We start from the raw sequence: 16,237 nt of genomic DNA, 5'->3' as shown, positions 1-16,237 counted from the left end.
GCAGAGTGCAGAGGAGTTTCCCCTATGATGTCATCATATCTTCAACATACAGAACTTCCATCCATCCATTTTTCTACCGCTTATTCCCTATGGGGTCGTGGGAAGCGCTGGTGCCTATCTCAGCTACAATTGGGCGGAAGGCTGCGTACACCCTGGACAAGTCACCACCTACATACAGAACTTGCCACATTCATTTGGAGTGGAAAGTTAATTCTTACTTTGTGGATTGGAAACATAAATGGATATGGTTTAACTGACAAAATGAAACAATTCAGTATACAAGTATTTATTTTTACATCATAGAAATACACATTTGTTGAAGCCTCTTCCTGCTAGAAAATCTTGGGTAAATTGACTTTTGACACAGTCCCTTCATTCATTTGTATACTTAAGTTGCCATAAAAGAACAATTGATTGACTATGTAAACCAGAAAAAAGAAGTCCCCAAATATCCGAGGTTAACCACAACTAGGCGAGGTCCACTATTGAAGCCAAAATCCATACAAGACCTTCAAACTTATCTGAGCAATAAAATTAGAGCACACAGATCCTTGTGCTTATCACTAATATTATGACAAGAGTTATGGTTTATGAACAAGGACATAACAAGGATATAAAACCTACAAGTTATTAAGTCCTTACCCGTCCTTCTAGGACAGAAATATATTCGGTTTATAGAATTTGAAATCCCACAATTTATGAGAAACATGAGCTGCTGGTGCAGTCTAAAGACTTGTGCAGCCACACCCAACTGCTGACTGACTCATCCACCATAACATGTGTAAAGTGGAACAAACCTTCAAAAAGCCCTGCCTGTGACTCACTTTCCTCTGTGGTTTTGTACAACCACAAGTGTACAGCACACTTTGTTACTATGTTCAAGCACACATCGGAATTCAGGCCCCTTTCAAAACATATTTCTCAAAAAAAAAAAAAAAGCAACTAACAACAAATCCATTGACTTTTCCTGTTCTTATTGGACACTTTTGGAGACAAACATGAGAGCGCCTATCTCGCTTCCACACAAGCAGGGCAGGAGGTCCTGGTGTCGGCCCCCTCCTCATAAAAAAGCACTCACATGTAGATATTGATTGATGAAAAGTATCATATGGCTTTGAATAGAGCACCGTCAGACATCTGGGCCAAGCTGCTCTGTGATTAGCCAGTGATTAGGACGACTGGGATCTACTTTATCGAAAGGTCAACTGCCAAGCCCAACCTGACCTCCCAGAGCATAAAAGGATTTGTATTGTCCAACACAATAATGCCTGGACTTAATGATGGACCTGAAGGTACCGTATTTTTCGGATTATAGAGTATACGTCGCACCGGGCGAAAATGCACAATAAGGAAGGAAAAAAACATACATACGTCGTACTGGAGTATAAGTCGCATTTTTGGGGAAATTTATTTGATAAAACCCAACACCCAGAATAGACATTTGAAAGGCAATTTAAAGTAAATAAAGAATAGTGAACAACAGGCTGAATAAGTGTACGTTATATGAGGCATAAATAACCAACTGAGAAGGTGCCTGCTATGTTAACATAACATATTACGGTAAGAGTCATTCAAATAACTATAACATATAGAACATGATATACGTTTACCAAACAATCTGTCACTCCTAATCGCTAAATCCCATGAAATCTTCTTCCTCGATGTCGCTTCTAAACAACTCTGCCAACTCCAAAGATATGCGCCGCTTCCTCTTGTCGTTTTCTGCTGCATATTTCACTACGTCCAGCTTGTAATCTGCAGTACATGATTTCCTTTTCGGTGCCATTTTTGTTCAGCCCTTCTCAGTTTTTATAAGTTACCGCCAACGTTGAAATGATCTATTCCAGTGGTTCTCAAAGGGGGGTACGCGTACCCCTGGGGGTACTTGAAGGTATGCCAAGGGGTACATGAGATTTTTTTTAAATATTCTAAAAATAGCAGCAATTCAAAAATCCTTTATAAATATATTTATTGAATAATACTTCACGAAAATATGAATGTTGGTTCATAAACTGTGAAAAAAACAAAAACAACAAAATATTCAGTTTTGACAGCTAGATTTTTTTGTGGACATGATCCATAAATATTGAAGTTTAACATTTCTTTTTTTGTGAAGAAATGTTTAGAATTAAGTTCATGATTCCAGATGGATCTCTATTACAATCCCCAAAGGAGGCTCTTTAAGTTGATGATTACTTCTATGTGTAAAAATCTTTATTTATAATTGAACCACTTGTTTATTTTTCCACAAGTTTTTAGTCATTTTAATATCTTTTTTTCCAAATAGTTCAAGAAAGACCACTACAAATGAGCAATATTTTGCACGGTTATACAATTTCATAAATCAGAAACTGATGACATAGTGCTTATCTTTTTTTTTCAACCAAAAATGTTTTGCTCTGATTAGGGGGTACTTGAATTAAAAAAAGGTTCACAGGGGGTACATCACTGAAAAAAGGTTGAGAACCACTGATCTATTCTAATAGCTACGGCAGTAGCATATAGCAGTTAGCATCCCATGACCCACAATGCACTTCTGCCATGACCCTCCCCCGCCAAATTCTTATTGGTTGGCGTGTGTGTGACGATTGCTGACATTTTCTTCGTCTCTTCCGCGAATGAGATAAATAATATTAATTGATATTTTACGGTAATGTGTTAATTATTTCACACATAAGTCACTCCGCAGTATATGTTGCACAGACTATGAAAAAAAAAACGTGATTTATAATCCGAAAAATACGGTATTATATTTACATTTTACGAGGCAAAGATAACAGACACGACATAACGGGGATTTTTCTATGGACTTCAGGCCTCATCAAGATAATCAGGACTCTTCTTCCTCCTATCCAGGAGATCGCAAGAAGCCGCTGCCTGACCAGGGCTCAGAAAAACTGCAGAGACTCCTCCCACCCCACCAAGGACTGTTTTCACTGTTTGACTCTAGAAATATGTTCTGCAGCCTCAGTAGCAGAAACTCCAGATTCTGTAACAGTTTCTTCCCTCAGGCTGTAAGACTCTTGAACGCATCATAATAATCCCCTCAATTCCCCTCCAAAAATGGATTAACTCGCTGGAATATAAAGACAATATACATACATCCATAAACGTGGATGCATATGCAAAAGTGCAATATATTTATCTTTACAGTAATCCATTTATTTATATCTGCACCTTATTGACCCATTACCTCCCTGCTTGGCACTCAGCATTAAGGGTTAGAACTGGGGGTTAAATCACCATAAATGATTCCCGGGCGCGGCGCCGCTGCTGCCCACTGCTCCCCTCACCTCCCAGGGGGTGATCAAGGGTGATGGGTCAAATGCAGGGAATAATTTCGCCACACCTAGTGTGTGTGACAATCATTGGAACTTTCACTTTATTGATTTGTTTATCCTGCACTACCATGAGCTAATGCAACAAAATTTCATTCTTATCTGTATTGCAAAAATCAAATTTGAATGACAATAAAAAGGAAGTCTAAGTCCAAGTCATCTATTAAAGGTTTGCGTGTATTAAAACACGCAGAGGATTGTGTCTCTTAAGTGAGCAGAATAAGGAGCACAATTTATTTAGGGTGTCTGTATTCATGAATATGTAGGATATAAACTGATAATCAGAACACTGGAAGGAGGAGATGCAAAATACAACTATTTAGCACACGCAGTGTCATTTATTAGGACTAAAACTAAACTGTGAGCGCTATTTTGTGTCTTATTTTAGCACGTCTGAAAAGTAGGTGAAAACTGATAGTTACACACACAGCTGAGAGACAGAAGGCGACTGTGCTGCAGCTCTGTCCTATGTATGCTTCTCAACATATATGGACTGTTTAAAATACAAATATTACACATATTGTCTGTTCAGCAATATCATTTTATAATTCTAGAGCTGATGGAGAATTAAAGGGCTGATTAAAACAAATGTGTTTTAGTGTCTGTTGCTTGTTTTTTTATTCATGAGATATATCAATACCATATGTCCTATGTGAAAAAAAACTTATTGCAATAATAATTGTGCATATTCGAGATGTCCGATAATGGCTTTTTTGCCAATATCCAATATTGTCCAACTCTTAATTACCGATTCCGATATCAACAGTCGTGGAATTAACACATTATTATGCCTAATTTTGTTGTGATGCCCCGCTGGATGCATTAAACAATGTAACAGGGTTTTCCAAAATAAATCAACTGAAGTTATGGAAAAAAATGCCAACATGGCGCTAACATATTTATTATTGAAGTCACAAAGTGCATTATCAAAACAGCAGCTTGGAATTTCAGACAAGAGGAGGTTGAGGTGGGCGGTTGGTGTGTGTGTGTGTGTGTGTGTGTGTGTGTGTGTGTGTGTGTGTGTGTGTGTGTGTGTGTGTGTGTGTGTGTGTGTGTGTGTGTGTGTGTGGTAGCGGGGGGTGTATATTGTAGCGTCCTGGAAGAGTTAGTGCCGCAAGGGATTCTGGGTATTTGTTCTGTTGTGTTACGGTGCAGATGTTCTCCCGAAATGTGTTTGTCATTCTTGTTTGGTGTGGGTTCACAATGTGGCGCATATTTGTAACAGTGTTAAAGTGGTTTTTACTGGCATTTACTTGTGTGGGTGAAAAGCCGTAGATATTATGTGATAGGGCGCAAAGGCAGTGCCTTTAAGGTCTATTGGCGCTCTGTACTTCTCCCTACGTCCGGGTACCACTCCGTACAGCGGCGTTTTAAAAAGTCATATATTTACTTTTTGAGACCGATACCGACATTCTCCGATATTACATTTTAAAGCATTTATCGGCCTATAGTATTGGACATCTCTAGTGCATATCTATGTATCTGGAGAACACACTCGCAGTTAGTGCCAACCTCTACCATGAGTGCAGCTTCAGCGTGCAGAAAAAATTTGAACCGAACTATAAGTCACAGTTCTTTTCATAGTTTGGCCGGGGGTGTGACATATACTCAGGAGTGACTTATGTGTGAAATTATTAACACATTACTGTAAATTACCAAATAATATTATTTAGCTCATTCACGTAAGAGACTAGACGTATAAGATTTCATGGGATTTAGCAATTAGGAGTGACAGATTGTTTGGTAAACGCATAGCATGTTCTATATGTTATAGTTATTTGAATGACTCTTACCATAATATGTTAACATAGGAGGCACCTTCTCAGTTGGTTATTTATGCCTCATATAACGTACACTTATTCAGCCTGTTGTTCACTATTTATTTATTTTAAATTGCCTTTCAAATGTCTATTCTTGGGTGTTGGGTTTTATCAAATAAATTTCCCCAAAAAGTGCGACTTTTATGTGTTTTTCCCCTTCTTTACAATGCATTTTCGGCAGGTGCGACTTATACTCCGGAGCGACTTTTACTCCGAAAAATACAGTAATTTCCACTGTAGACGCTGCTTTTAAAATGCTCATAAAAAGTGGCACATGTCTGATGCATGTTTGAATGCAAATGCCAAAGGCGGAGCATGCTAACATGAATGTGAAGTACATGATCGAGTGTTTCAGTTTCATAGTAGGCAGTCTGCACCACTTTTCAATCGTACACGCAGTCTTAGTAGCAACACGTCTACTAATAGCACACAAAACGGTACAGTTTGCACACACTGGTATTTGGATCCAGGCACTAAGTAGATGTGTTTTCCTCTTTTAAAAAACAACAGTCTTAAATGCTTTGACCAAAGGAAGTGGATTGTGTGACTGGACTCACCCAGCAATGGCACTTTGTTCTGCAGCAACTCATAATAGCTGCTTGTAAGGACTCCCACGGGGTTGCTGGGAACAAAGCGTCCCTCCTTCACCAGGCGCTCGCATGTCTTCATCAGTGTCCCTGAAAACTGTGACGGGTCCACGCCATAGTCTCGCCAACCTCCGACTCCATCGGCCACACCTGCAATCATACAGAGTCGATTGATTGATTGATACTTTTATTAGTAGATTGCACAGTACAGTACATATTCCGTACAATTGACCACTAAATGGTAACACCCGAATAAGTTTTTCAACTTGTTTAAGTCGGGGTCCACGTTAATCAATTCATGGCTTCATGAGAGTGTAATATGACATAAAATGTTTTTTCATTTGTGAGGGTCAGCAAAACACAAGACTATGTTCAATAAATGTTGAAAATCCATGTGTAGTACTGGCAGCTTGCTGCTAAAAATTTTACTTATCATTGGATTAGATGAGTGGTCATTTGTGACAATAATCACATTTTAAGCCAGTCTAGAAAGATTGAAAAAGTACTTTTGATGCAGTATTCCTACAGACCAAGGATTCTTGAACAAAGGACCCTAAGGATCTGCAAGCCGTAGGTTAGGGTGGGTGCATTATTATTTTTTTTTTTTTAAGTGAAGTTATGGGGCATGGTTAAAGCAATTCTTCTCAAATATTGGGGCTTGTGAGGTATCAGGGGGTGCCTGAGAGGCAAGGCACTTCCAGTATTAGTTAGCATCCTTCTAAATTCTTGAACGATACATGAGCCCCCAGCTTGGTGGCAGTACTGCTCCAATTATTCAACAGGCTCGATGAGGAAATATGACCAAGTAGTAGTAGTAGTAGTAGTGCTAGCAACTGAAAGAGTGGTTTGTATGGATAAACAAATATCAGGTTCTCAATCATATTTCAATTTATAAGGGGCATTATTTGGCATGGGGAGGCATGGCAAAAATAATTGAGAAGCGCTAGGTTAAAGCAACCACAAGGCTAATAAAAACACATGTTTATGTTTAGGATGGATCATGGCACCATGTTGCATCACAATGAAAACTAGCACTTATGTAGTAGTCCTGCCTTACTATTACACGTAGATATTACATTTCTCTGGTGCACGCCTATTCAACTGAATTGTACTGAGGGCCACATTTCCAGGAAGCTAAGGACCGGGTGGGGCCTGACGTGGAGAAGTGGCTGGTTGCATCAGCATTGCCCTTTTAATGTCTTCAAGGTCCTTTGTGTTCTTTGATGTTTCCCTATGGCTATGAGGTTTATTTCTCCTTGGGCCCAGGTTTAGACTCAATTCCCCCCTAACCCCCACGTCTTCCTATTGTTTACCCGTTTCTAACCTTTTTTGTAAGGGGTGCCAAAAGTTGGCAGACCCGTCAGCGATCCTGTTCTGTCCCCCTGTAATGTTTGTCTGCTCTTGTATGGGATTGTGCTGAAAATCTTAATTTCCCCCACGGGAATTAATAAAGTATTTCTGATTCTGATCTTCCTTTACCACTATGTTGATTTGTTTTTTGGTCTATTCTTTTGTCGCAGGTAAACCACTCTGAAAAAATAGCCGTATCATGCAATGGACACTAGCCTTTAGGAGAGGGGTGTCAAACACAAATACAGAGTGGGCCAACATTTTAAACGGAACAAAGCCGCGGACCAAGGTTGAACAAATTAACCATTTAATAGGGACCCAAACAAGTTTTGCATTAAATATTGAACAAGCAAGGCTTATATAACTTTAGTGACATGCAAAATCCAGTTTCAAATAATAATAATAATAATAAAAAATATCAATGACATATCAAATAAAATTTAAAGATAAATGTTATGTCTTTTTTTCTATTTGCAATCTTCTGAGGTAAATATCAAATTTTTTCCACAGGCTAATAATACATTTGAAAATAAAATAACAATAATGAATGAACCAAACATTCAAGCCTTGAAGTAGCAAGAGAAAATGCAGAAATAAAACGTTATTTTGGTCAGTTTGCTGGAAGTTTCCCGGCTGGGTATTTGTTCTGTTGTGTTACGGTGCGGATGTTCACCTGAAATGTGCTTGTCATTCTTGTTTGGTGTGGGTTCACAGTGTGGCGCATATTTGTAACAGTGCTAAAGTTGTTTATACGGCCACCCTCAGTGTGACCTGTATGGCTGTTGACCAAGTATGCCTTGTATTCACTTGTGTGTGTGTGTGTAAAAGCCACAAATATTATGTGACACGCTGTTAGTATGGAGGAAAAGCGGATGTGACGACAGGTTGTAGAGAACGCTAAAGGCAGTGACTTAAATGCACGCCCCCAATATAGTTGCCCAGGTGGAAATCGGTAGAAATTAGGGAGAATGGTTGCCCCGGGAGATTTTCAGGAGGGGCACTTATGGCGACCTATCAGCGTTCTTGTTCTGTAACCCTGTACTCTGTCTAATCTTGAACAGGTTTGAGCTGAAAACAAAGTTTAGTTGTACTTGTTGCAATGACAATAAAGACCTACCTACTGAACTTCGGGAGTCTACCGGGAAAATTAGGAGGGTTGGCAAGTATGAGTATTAGCGGTGAATGCCGTGTTACAGCGGCACCGGCGGGCCAGCTCTAATGTTAAATTGATATTGCCTCAAGGGCCAAATCAAATTACACGGCGGGCCAGAGTTTTACACCCATGCTTTAGGAGGTTATAATGTCAATAAAAGGATCCGGCAATGTGTCTCCACCCCTCTAGGTACTTCCATACATCAGGAGCACTCTTGTTTTAAAAATTAGCTGAACAAATGTCTCTCCTGAATTTTACAATGAACTCGGCGGGTGGTCTGGCGGACGACCGATGCTGAGAGTTCAACCCATTTCCATTGAATTACCTGTAATTGCCAGTACGTTTAAAGAATATCTCCAGAAAGGCGAGATGCAGTGGAGTTAGTCTTGTCCTCTGACCATACATGGTCTTCTCTGCAGTTTGCCAGAAACTTGCCGGCCTGCTTTATAACACGGCAAACCTCCAAATACAACATGTACTCTATTGGGGGAATTAAGTAAGTGTTCCTTACTTAAAGTTTGATCATATCACATCTATACTGGCTCACCTGCACTCTTTTCCTGTGCACTTAAGTTGCGACTTTAAGGTTTTACTACTTAGGTATAAAATACTAAAGGGTCCGGCTCCATCTTTTCTTGCTGATTGTATTGTACCATATGTCCCGGCAAAGAATCTGCGTTAAAAAAAACTCCGGCTTATTAGTGATTCCCAGAGCCCCAAAAAAAGTCTGCGGGCTATAGAACGTTTTGTGTTCGGGCTCCAGTACTCTGGAATGCCCTCCCGGTAACAGTTACAGATGCTACCTCAGTAGAAGCATTTAAGTCCCATCTTAAAACTCATTTGTATACACTAGGCTTTAAATTTGTATACTGTAAATTTGTATATCATTTGTATACTCTAGCCTTTAAATAGACTCCCTTTTTAGACCAGTTGATCTGCCGTTTCTTTTCTTTTTCTTCTATGTCCCACTCTCCTTTGTGGAGGGAGTCCGGTCCGATCCGGTGGCCATGTACTGCTCGCCTGTGTATCGGCTGGGGACATCTCTGCGCTGCTGATCAGCCTCCGCTTGGGATGGTTTCCTGCTGGCTCCGCTGTGAACGGGACTCTCGCTGCTGTGTTGGATCCGCTTTGGACTGGACTCTCGCGACTGTGTTGGATCCATTATGGATTGATCTTTCACAGTATCATGTTCTCATATGTTCTCATAGTCATCAGTATCATCAGTATCACAGTATCATGTTCTCATAGTCATCATTGTCACCGACGTCCCACTGGGTGTGAGTTTTGCCTTGCCCGAGGATGTCGTAGTGGTTTGTGCAGCCCTTTGAGACACTAGTGATTTAGGGCTATATAAGTAAACATTGATTGATTGATTGATTAAATAAACCCCCCTTTTAGACCAGTTGATCTGCCATCTCGTTTCTTCTCTGGCCACCTCTCCTGCGTGGAGAGGTTATTAGGTGATCACAGATGATTGATTGATTCCTTGTTTTTCAGTGGAGAACTCGCACTCGGGTATCAACTAGCAATGTTGGCATGAACTCTCATAGCCACTGATTTTATAGTTTAGCACCTCTCTGTGTGTAATTTTTACTCTCCACCCACAGTCTGAATGCTTCTGTATATAGTAGGGATGCACCGATTAATCGGTAACCGAATATATTCGGCCGAATATGGCAAAAAAAGCCACATTCGGCCTTCGGTGGAATGAGTTAAGAACAAGGCCGAATAGTGGCGTGTGACGCAATTTTTTGACGCAATGACGCAATCAACCAACGTGCGGTGACGTTGGGATATGTTGTGTACCTGTATAAGTGTATGAGGTTACAAGCACACACTTATTGAGATTTAGTGGGGCCTCTGTTCACATTATTAGCCTGTTGTGTAGGCTACCTGTATAAGTGTATGAGGTTATAAGCACACACTTAATTTAGATTTACTTGAGTCTTCTGTTTACATTATTAGCATATCTACTGTGGCTAAGCAGACTTATGCCAAAAGGACAATAATTCATTTGTTGTGGGTTTATCCACTTTAATGCACTTTATTTTTTTTTGGAATGCATGTTTTGTTTGAAGGTCTAATATAAATGAAAAACTTTGTGCTTTTTTTGAAAAGCAAAGGCTACTGGAATATTAAAAAAATGTCAATATTCAATAAAAAAATACTTTATTTGAAAAACATGTCTAAATATTTATTCTAGGCTATTTATGCAATATTAAAAAAATTGTGAAAAACTGCATTCATTATTCGGTATTCGGCCTTCGGCCAAGCGTTTAAATTTTATTCGGCTTCGGCCACAAATTTTCATTTCGGTGCATCCCTACTTTATAGGCAAGGCACCTTTTTTGTATAGCACTTTTCATACACAAGGCAGACTCAAAGTGCTTCACAGACGACAAAGTGAAATGAAAGAAAATAAAAGCAAAATTAAAATGCAGACAAAAAAAATAAAAACAGTGCGGACGCTAAAAGTTAAAAGATTTAGCTGAAAGCTAAGGAGAGCATAAAAGTTTTCAGTCTGGTTTTAAACGTAGTCAGAGTTGGGGGAAGTCTGACATCTTTAGGAAGTTTATTCCAGCTATTGGTTGAGTAGTGACTGAATGATGCTCTCCCTTGATTTGAGTTTACTCTGGGTACCGCTAACAGATTGGTCTCAGAAGATCTTAGTGATCTAGAGGGCTTATATTGTATAATATTTGATATTTACAATTCAGAACTGGACTGTGCACCTTACCTCCTTTTGCACCATTTATTTTCTTTCCTTCCTATGTTTTGCATATTTAACCACTGTCGCACTGATACTGGAGTTGCTTTTAATCTCATTGTACCCGAGTATAGTGACAATAAAAGGCATTCTATTCTACGTACTACTAAACAGGATACATCAGGTAGCTCAGTATTAGAACTGACTGAGAACATAGTTTTAAAACAATGGAGGTAACATTTACTGTTGCATTTCTACATCTGCGGTCCTCTCCAAGGTTTCTCATAGTCATTCTCATTGACATCCCACTGGGTTGTGAGTTTTTCCCTTGCCGAACGAGGATGTCGTTGTGGCTTGTGCAGCCCTTTGAGAAACTTGTGATTTAGGGCTATATAAATAAACAGCTCAGTGGAAGAGGGGTTAGTGCGTCTGCCTCACAATACGAAGGTCCTGAGTAGTCCTGGGTTCAATCCCGGGCTCGGGATCTTTCTGTGTGGAGTTTGCATGTTCTCCCCGTGACTGTTTGGGTTCCCTCCGGGTACTCCGGCTTCCTCCCACCTCCAAAGACATGCACCTGGGCATAGGCCCCTCCCACCTCCAAAGACATTCACCTGGGGATAGGTTGATTGGCAACACTAAATTGGCCCTAGTGTGTGAATGTGAGTGTGAATGTTGTCTGTCTATCTGTGTTGGGCCCCCCGAACCCTGAAGGGAATAAGCGGTAGGAAATGGATGGATGGATGGATAAATAAACATTGATTGAGTGATTGATTGATTGATTGATATTTAAGCCTTGTGCTCTTAGAAGTGTTTTCTTGGGATTGTGAAACAAATACACAAATTAGGGCTGGGCGATATATCGATATACGCAATATATCGCAGGTTTGTGTCTGTGCGATATAGAAAATTATTATATTATGATATTGGAGTATACGTTCTCACACAGTTGCTTTTAGCTGCTGGCATTACACTACAGGCTCTTCTCACTCTTTCTTGTGTCTCCTTCTCACAAAGTAAGCGCACCTTCTTACATACAAACCCTGTTTCCATATGAGTTGGGAAATTGTGTTGGATGTAAATATAAACAGAATACAATGATTTGCAAATCATTTTCAACCCACATTCAGTTGAATATGCTACAAAGACAACATATTTGATTTTCAAACTAATAAACCTTTTTTTGTGTGCAAATAATCATTAACTTTAGAATTTGATGCCAGCAACAAATGACAAAGAAGTTGGGAAAGGTGGCAATAAATACTGATAAAGTTGAGGAATGCTCATCAAACACTTATTTGGAACATCCCACAGGTGTGCAGGCTAATTGGGAACAGGTGGGTGCCATGATTGGGTAAAAAAGCAGCTTCCTAAAAAATGCTCAGTCTTTCACAAGAAAGGATGGGGCGAGGTACACCCCTTTGTCCACAACTGCGTGAGCAAATAGTCAAACAGTTTAAGAACAACGTTTCTCAAAGTGCAATTGCAAGAAATTTAGGGATTTCAACATCTACGCTCCATAATATCATCAAAAGGTTCAGAGAATCTGGAGAAATCACTCCACGTAAGCGGCATGGCCGGAAACCAACATTGAATGACCGTGACCTTCGATCCCTCAGACGGCACTTTATCAAAAACCGACATCAACCTCTAAAGGATATCAGCACATGGGCTCAGGAACACTTCAAAAAACAATGTCACTAAATAAAGTTTGAAGTTACATATGTACTGTAAGTGCAAGTTAAAACTCTACTATGCATAGCGAAAGCCATTTATCAACAACATCCAGAAACGCCGCCGGCTTCTCTGGGCCCGAGATCATCTAAGATGGACTGACGCAAAGTGGAAAACTGTTCTGTGGTCTGAGGACTCCACATTACAAATTGTTTTTGGAAATATTCAACATTGTGTCACCCGGACCAAAGGGGAAGCGAACCATCCAGACTGTTATCGACGCAAAGTTGAAAAGCCAGCATCTGTGATGGTATGGGGGTGCATTAGTGCCCAAGGCATGGGTAACTTACACATCTGTGAAGGCACCATTAATGCTGAAAGGTACATACAGGTTTTGGAACAACATATGCTGCAGTCTTTTTCATGGACGTCCCTGCTTATTTCAGCAAGACAATGCCAAGCCACATTCAGCACGTGTTACAACAGCGTGGCTTCGTAAAAAAAGAGTGCGGGTACTTTCCTGGCCCGCCCGCAGTTCAGACCTGTCTCCCATCGAAAATGTGTGGTACATTATGAAGCCTAAAACACGACAGCGGAGACCCCGGACTGTTGAACGACTGAAGCTCTACAGCAGGGGCGCTCACACTTTTTCTGCAGGCGAGCTACTTTTCAATTGACCAAGTTGAGGAGATCTACCTCATTCCTATTTATAATTTATATTTATTTATTTATGAGAGAGACATTTTTGTTAACAAGTTAATGGTGTTTAATGATAGTACAAGCATGTTTAACACACATAGATTCCTTTCTTTCATGAAGACAAGAATATAAGTTGGTGTATTACCTGATTCTGATGACTTGCATTGATTGGAATTAGACAGTGGTGCTGATAACGTCCGCATTTTCAAATGGAGGGGAAAAAAGTCCTCCTTTCTGTCCAATACCACATGAAAGTGGTTGGATTTGGCATCTCATTTGTCCAACTTGCATACTCGTTTTTAAACACTTTGTTATGAGAGTAGCATATGTGCGTGGCCCTTTAATGTCTGGCAGCAGGTGAGTGACGTCAGTTAGAGTGCGGGTGGGCAAGCAAGTGAGAAAGCGGTCGCTGAGGGCGGGGGAGAAATACATTGGCATCAAACTCCGTAGCTTTCTAGCTTGTGCACGCTAGCTTTCTGAGACTCCTATTTTGTTAGCACAGGCAGGATGAAACAGGTCTTTTATGGTGAAGACAGGAACTGTGCGGTCGGTCTTTAGAGTTTTGACAGTAGGTACGGAGTCTCTAGAAATAAAATGTGTTTCTCTGCGTCCGCCCTGTTAGTGATTTTTTTTCTTAAATACGAGCTCGCAGCAGCCAGCGTCATCTCACAAGATCCTTGGGTGCCGAGAACGTCAAACAACTGACGAAAGTGAAGTCTTGGTATGATTGATGATTGCTCATTTTTATGTATATTTTTTTAATGCCTGGCTTGAGATCGACTGACACACCCTCCGAGATCGACCAGTCGATCGCGATCGACGTAATGGGCACCCCTGCTCTACATAAAACAAGAACGGGAAATAATTCCACTTTCAAAGCTTCAACAATTAGTTTCCTCAGTTCCCAAACGTTTATTGAGTGTTGTTAAAAGAAAAGGTGGTGAACATGCCCTTTCCCAACTACTTTGGCACGTGTTGCAGCCATGAAATTCTACGTCTATTATTATTTGCAACAAATAAAGTTAAGGAGTTTGAACATCAAATATCTTGTCTTTGTAGTGCATATGGGTTGAAAAGGATTTGCACATCATTGTATTCTGTGTTTATTTACCTCTAACACAATTTCCCAAATCATATGGAAACGGGGTTTGTACCAAAAGGCGAACATTATGAGTGATGTTCGGAACAAAGCAGCTATATTTACCTAAGACATCGGCAGATTTGTGCCTGGCGATGAAACAGGCGTCGTCTCCATAGCACATTCCTTTCTTCAGGATGCCTTTACGGAAGTCCTTGCCGAAGCCGCAGCTCGCCGTCACCAGGCTGTAGTCGCGGCTGTCCGTCTGAGAGAGTCCGCCGATGACAGCCCTGGCCAGCAGTCTCCCGTAAGACAACACGGACAACATAACCTCCAAGCCGCTTCCTCCAAGGAGGGCGACCGAGCTAGCAGCCGCCGCGCTAGCTTAGCGTCGACGTCGCCGCCTTGTGTCGACTCGCTGATAGCGGAAGGTGTTTTCCTACCAATAGTATTCAAAGAAAAAGTCTTACTCATAAAAAAAATGACAGGAAAAGGTGATTCCGTCCCCCACGGAAGGCTGCGAATTGCTGGCTCTCGGTTGCCGCGGCCATGCTAGCGGCGCCTTTGAGACGTCTGACGTACTGCTGCTCGAGCGCGGATCAGCAGGCGGGGTCTTGTGACTTCTCTGACGTCATCGTCCTTACGCAACCTTCCACTCCATATAAGGAGATGGTGCGCAAAGTGCTGCTTTGGGCCATTATTTACGCCAGGGGTGCCCACACTTTTTCTGCAGGCGAGCTACTTTTCAATTGACCAACTCGAGGGGATCTACCTCATTTATATACATCATTTATATTTATTTATGAAAGAGACATTTTTGTAAACAAGTTAAATGTGTTTAATGATAATACAAGCATGTGTAACACATATAGATGTCTTTCTTTCACGAAGACAAGAATATAAGTTGGTGTATTACCTGATTCTGATGACTTGCATTGATTGGAATCAGACAGTAATGATAACGCCCACATTTTCAAATGCCATCCATCCATCCATTTTCTACCGCTTATTCCCTTTTGGGGTCGCGGGGGGCGCTGGCGCCTATCTCAGCTACAATCGGGCGGAAGGCGGGGTACACCCTGGACAAGTCGCCACCTCATCGCAGGGCCAACACAGATAGACGAACAATATTCACGCTCACATTCACACACTAGGGCCAATTGAGTGTTGCCAATCAACCTATCCCCAGGTGCATGTCTTTGGAAGTGGGAGGAAGCCGGAGTACCCGGAGGGAACCCACGCATTCACGGGGAGAACATGCAAACTCCACACAGAAAGATCCCGAGCCTGGATTTGAACCCAGGACTGCAGGACCTTCGTATTGTGAGGCAGACGCACTAACCCCTCTGCCACCGTGAAGGCCACATTTTCAAATGGAGGAGAAAAAAAGTTGTCCTTTCTGTACAATACCACATGAAAGTGGTTGGTTTTTGGCATCAAATTCATCCAGTTTCCATACACTTTACAAGAAAAACATTGGCGGCAAATTCCGTAGCTCGCTTGATTGACATTCACGGCACCCGAGGGTCTTGTGAGATGACGCTGGCTGCTGCCAGTTCATTATTATGAAAAAATGACAGAGAGGAAGGCGAGAAACACTTTTTATTCCAACAGACTTTCACGCCGTCCCTTCCGGCAAAACTCTAAAGGCCGACTGCACATTTCCTATCTTCACAATAAAAGCCCTGCTTCATGCTGGCTGCGCTAACAAAATAAGAGTCTCAGAAAGCTGGCGTGCACAAGTGATGTGCACGCCAGCTTTCTGAGGGATCGCTTGTGCACGCCAGTTTTCCGAGACTCTGTATTTAGTTAGGGCAGGCAGCATGAAGCAGGG

The 16,237-nt window shown here is 41.2% G+C and overlaps 1 protein-coding gene across 2 annotated transcripts in view; it reads right to left on the bottom strand.

Moving 5' to 3' along the window:
• Nucleotides 1-15,005, bottom strand: part of pptc7a (protein phosphatase targeting COQ7 a) — a 29,298-nt gene extending 14,293 nt beyond the window's left edge. The window contains exons 1-2 of one of the 2 annotated variants that reach the window (XM_061907011.1): nucleotides 14,530-15,005; nucleotides 5,716-5,895 (exon numbers count right to left, since the gene is read on the bottom strand). In XM_061907011.1, coding sequence (XP_061762995.1) covers nucleotides 5,716-5,895; nucleotides 14,530-14,731 — 382 coding nt within the window. In that variant the 5' untranslated portion in view covers nucleotides 14,732-15,005. The remainder of the gene's footprint in view (nucleotides 1-5,715; nucleotides 5,896-14,529) is intronic. The other variant, XM_061907010.1, reaches the window with a different exon arrangement.
• Between the last annotated feature and the right edge of the window lie 1,232 nt (nucleotides 15,006-16,237).

This window comes from Nerophis ophidion, linkage group LG07, assembly GCF_033978795.1.
Source record: "Nerophis ophidion isolate RoL-2023_Sa linkage group LG07, RoL_Noph_v1.0, whole genome shotgun sequence".
In the NCBI taxonomy this organism is placed as follows: Eukaryota; Metazoa; Chordata; class Actinopteri; order Syngnathiformes; family Syngnathidae; genus Nerophis; species Nerophis ophidion.
This window is presented reverse-complemented; position numbering and strand designations above follow the sequence as displayed.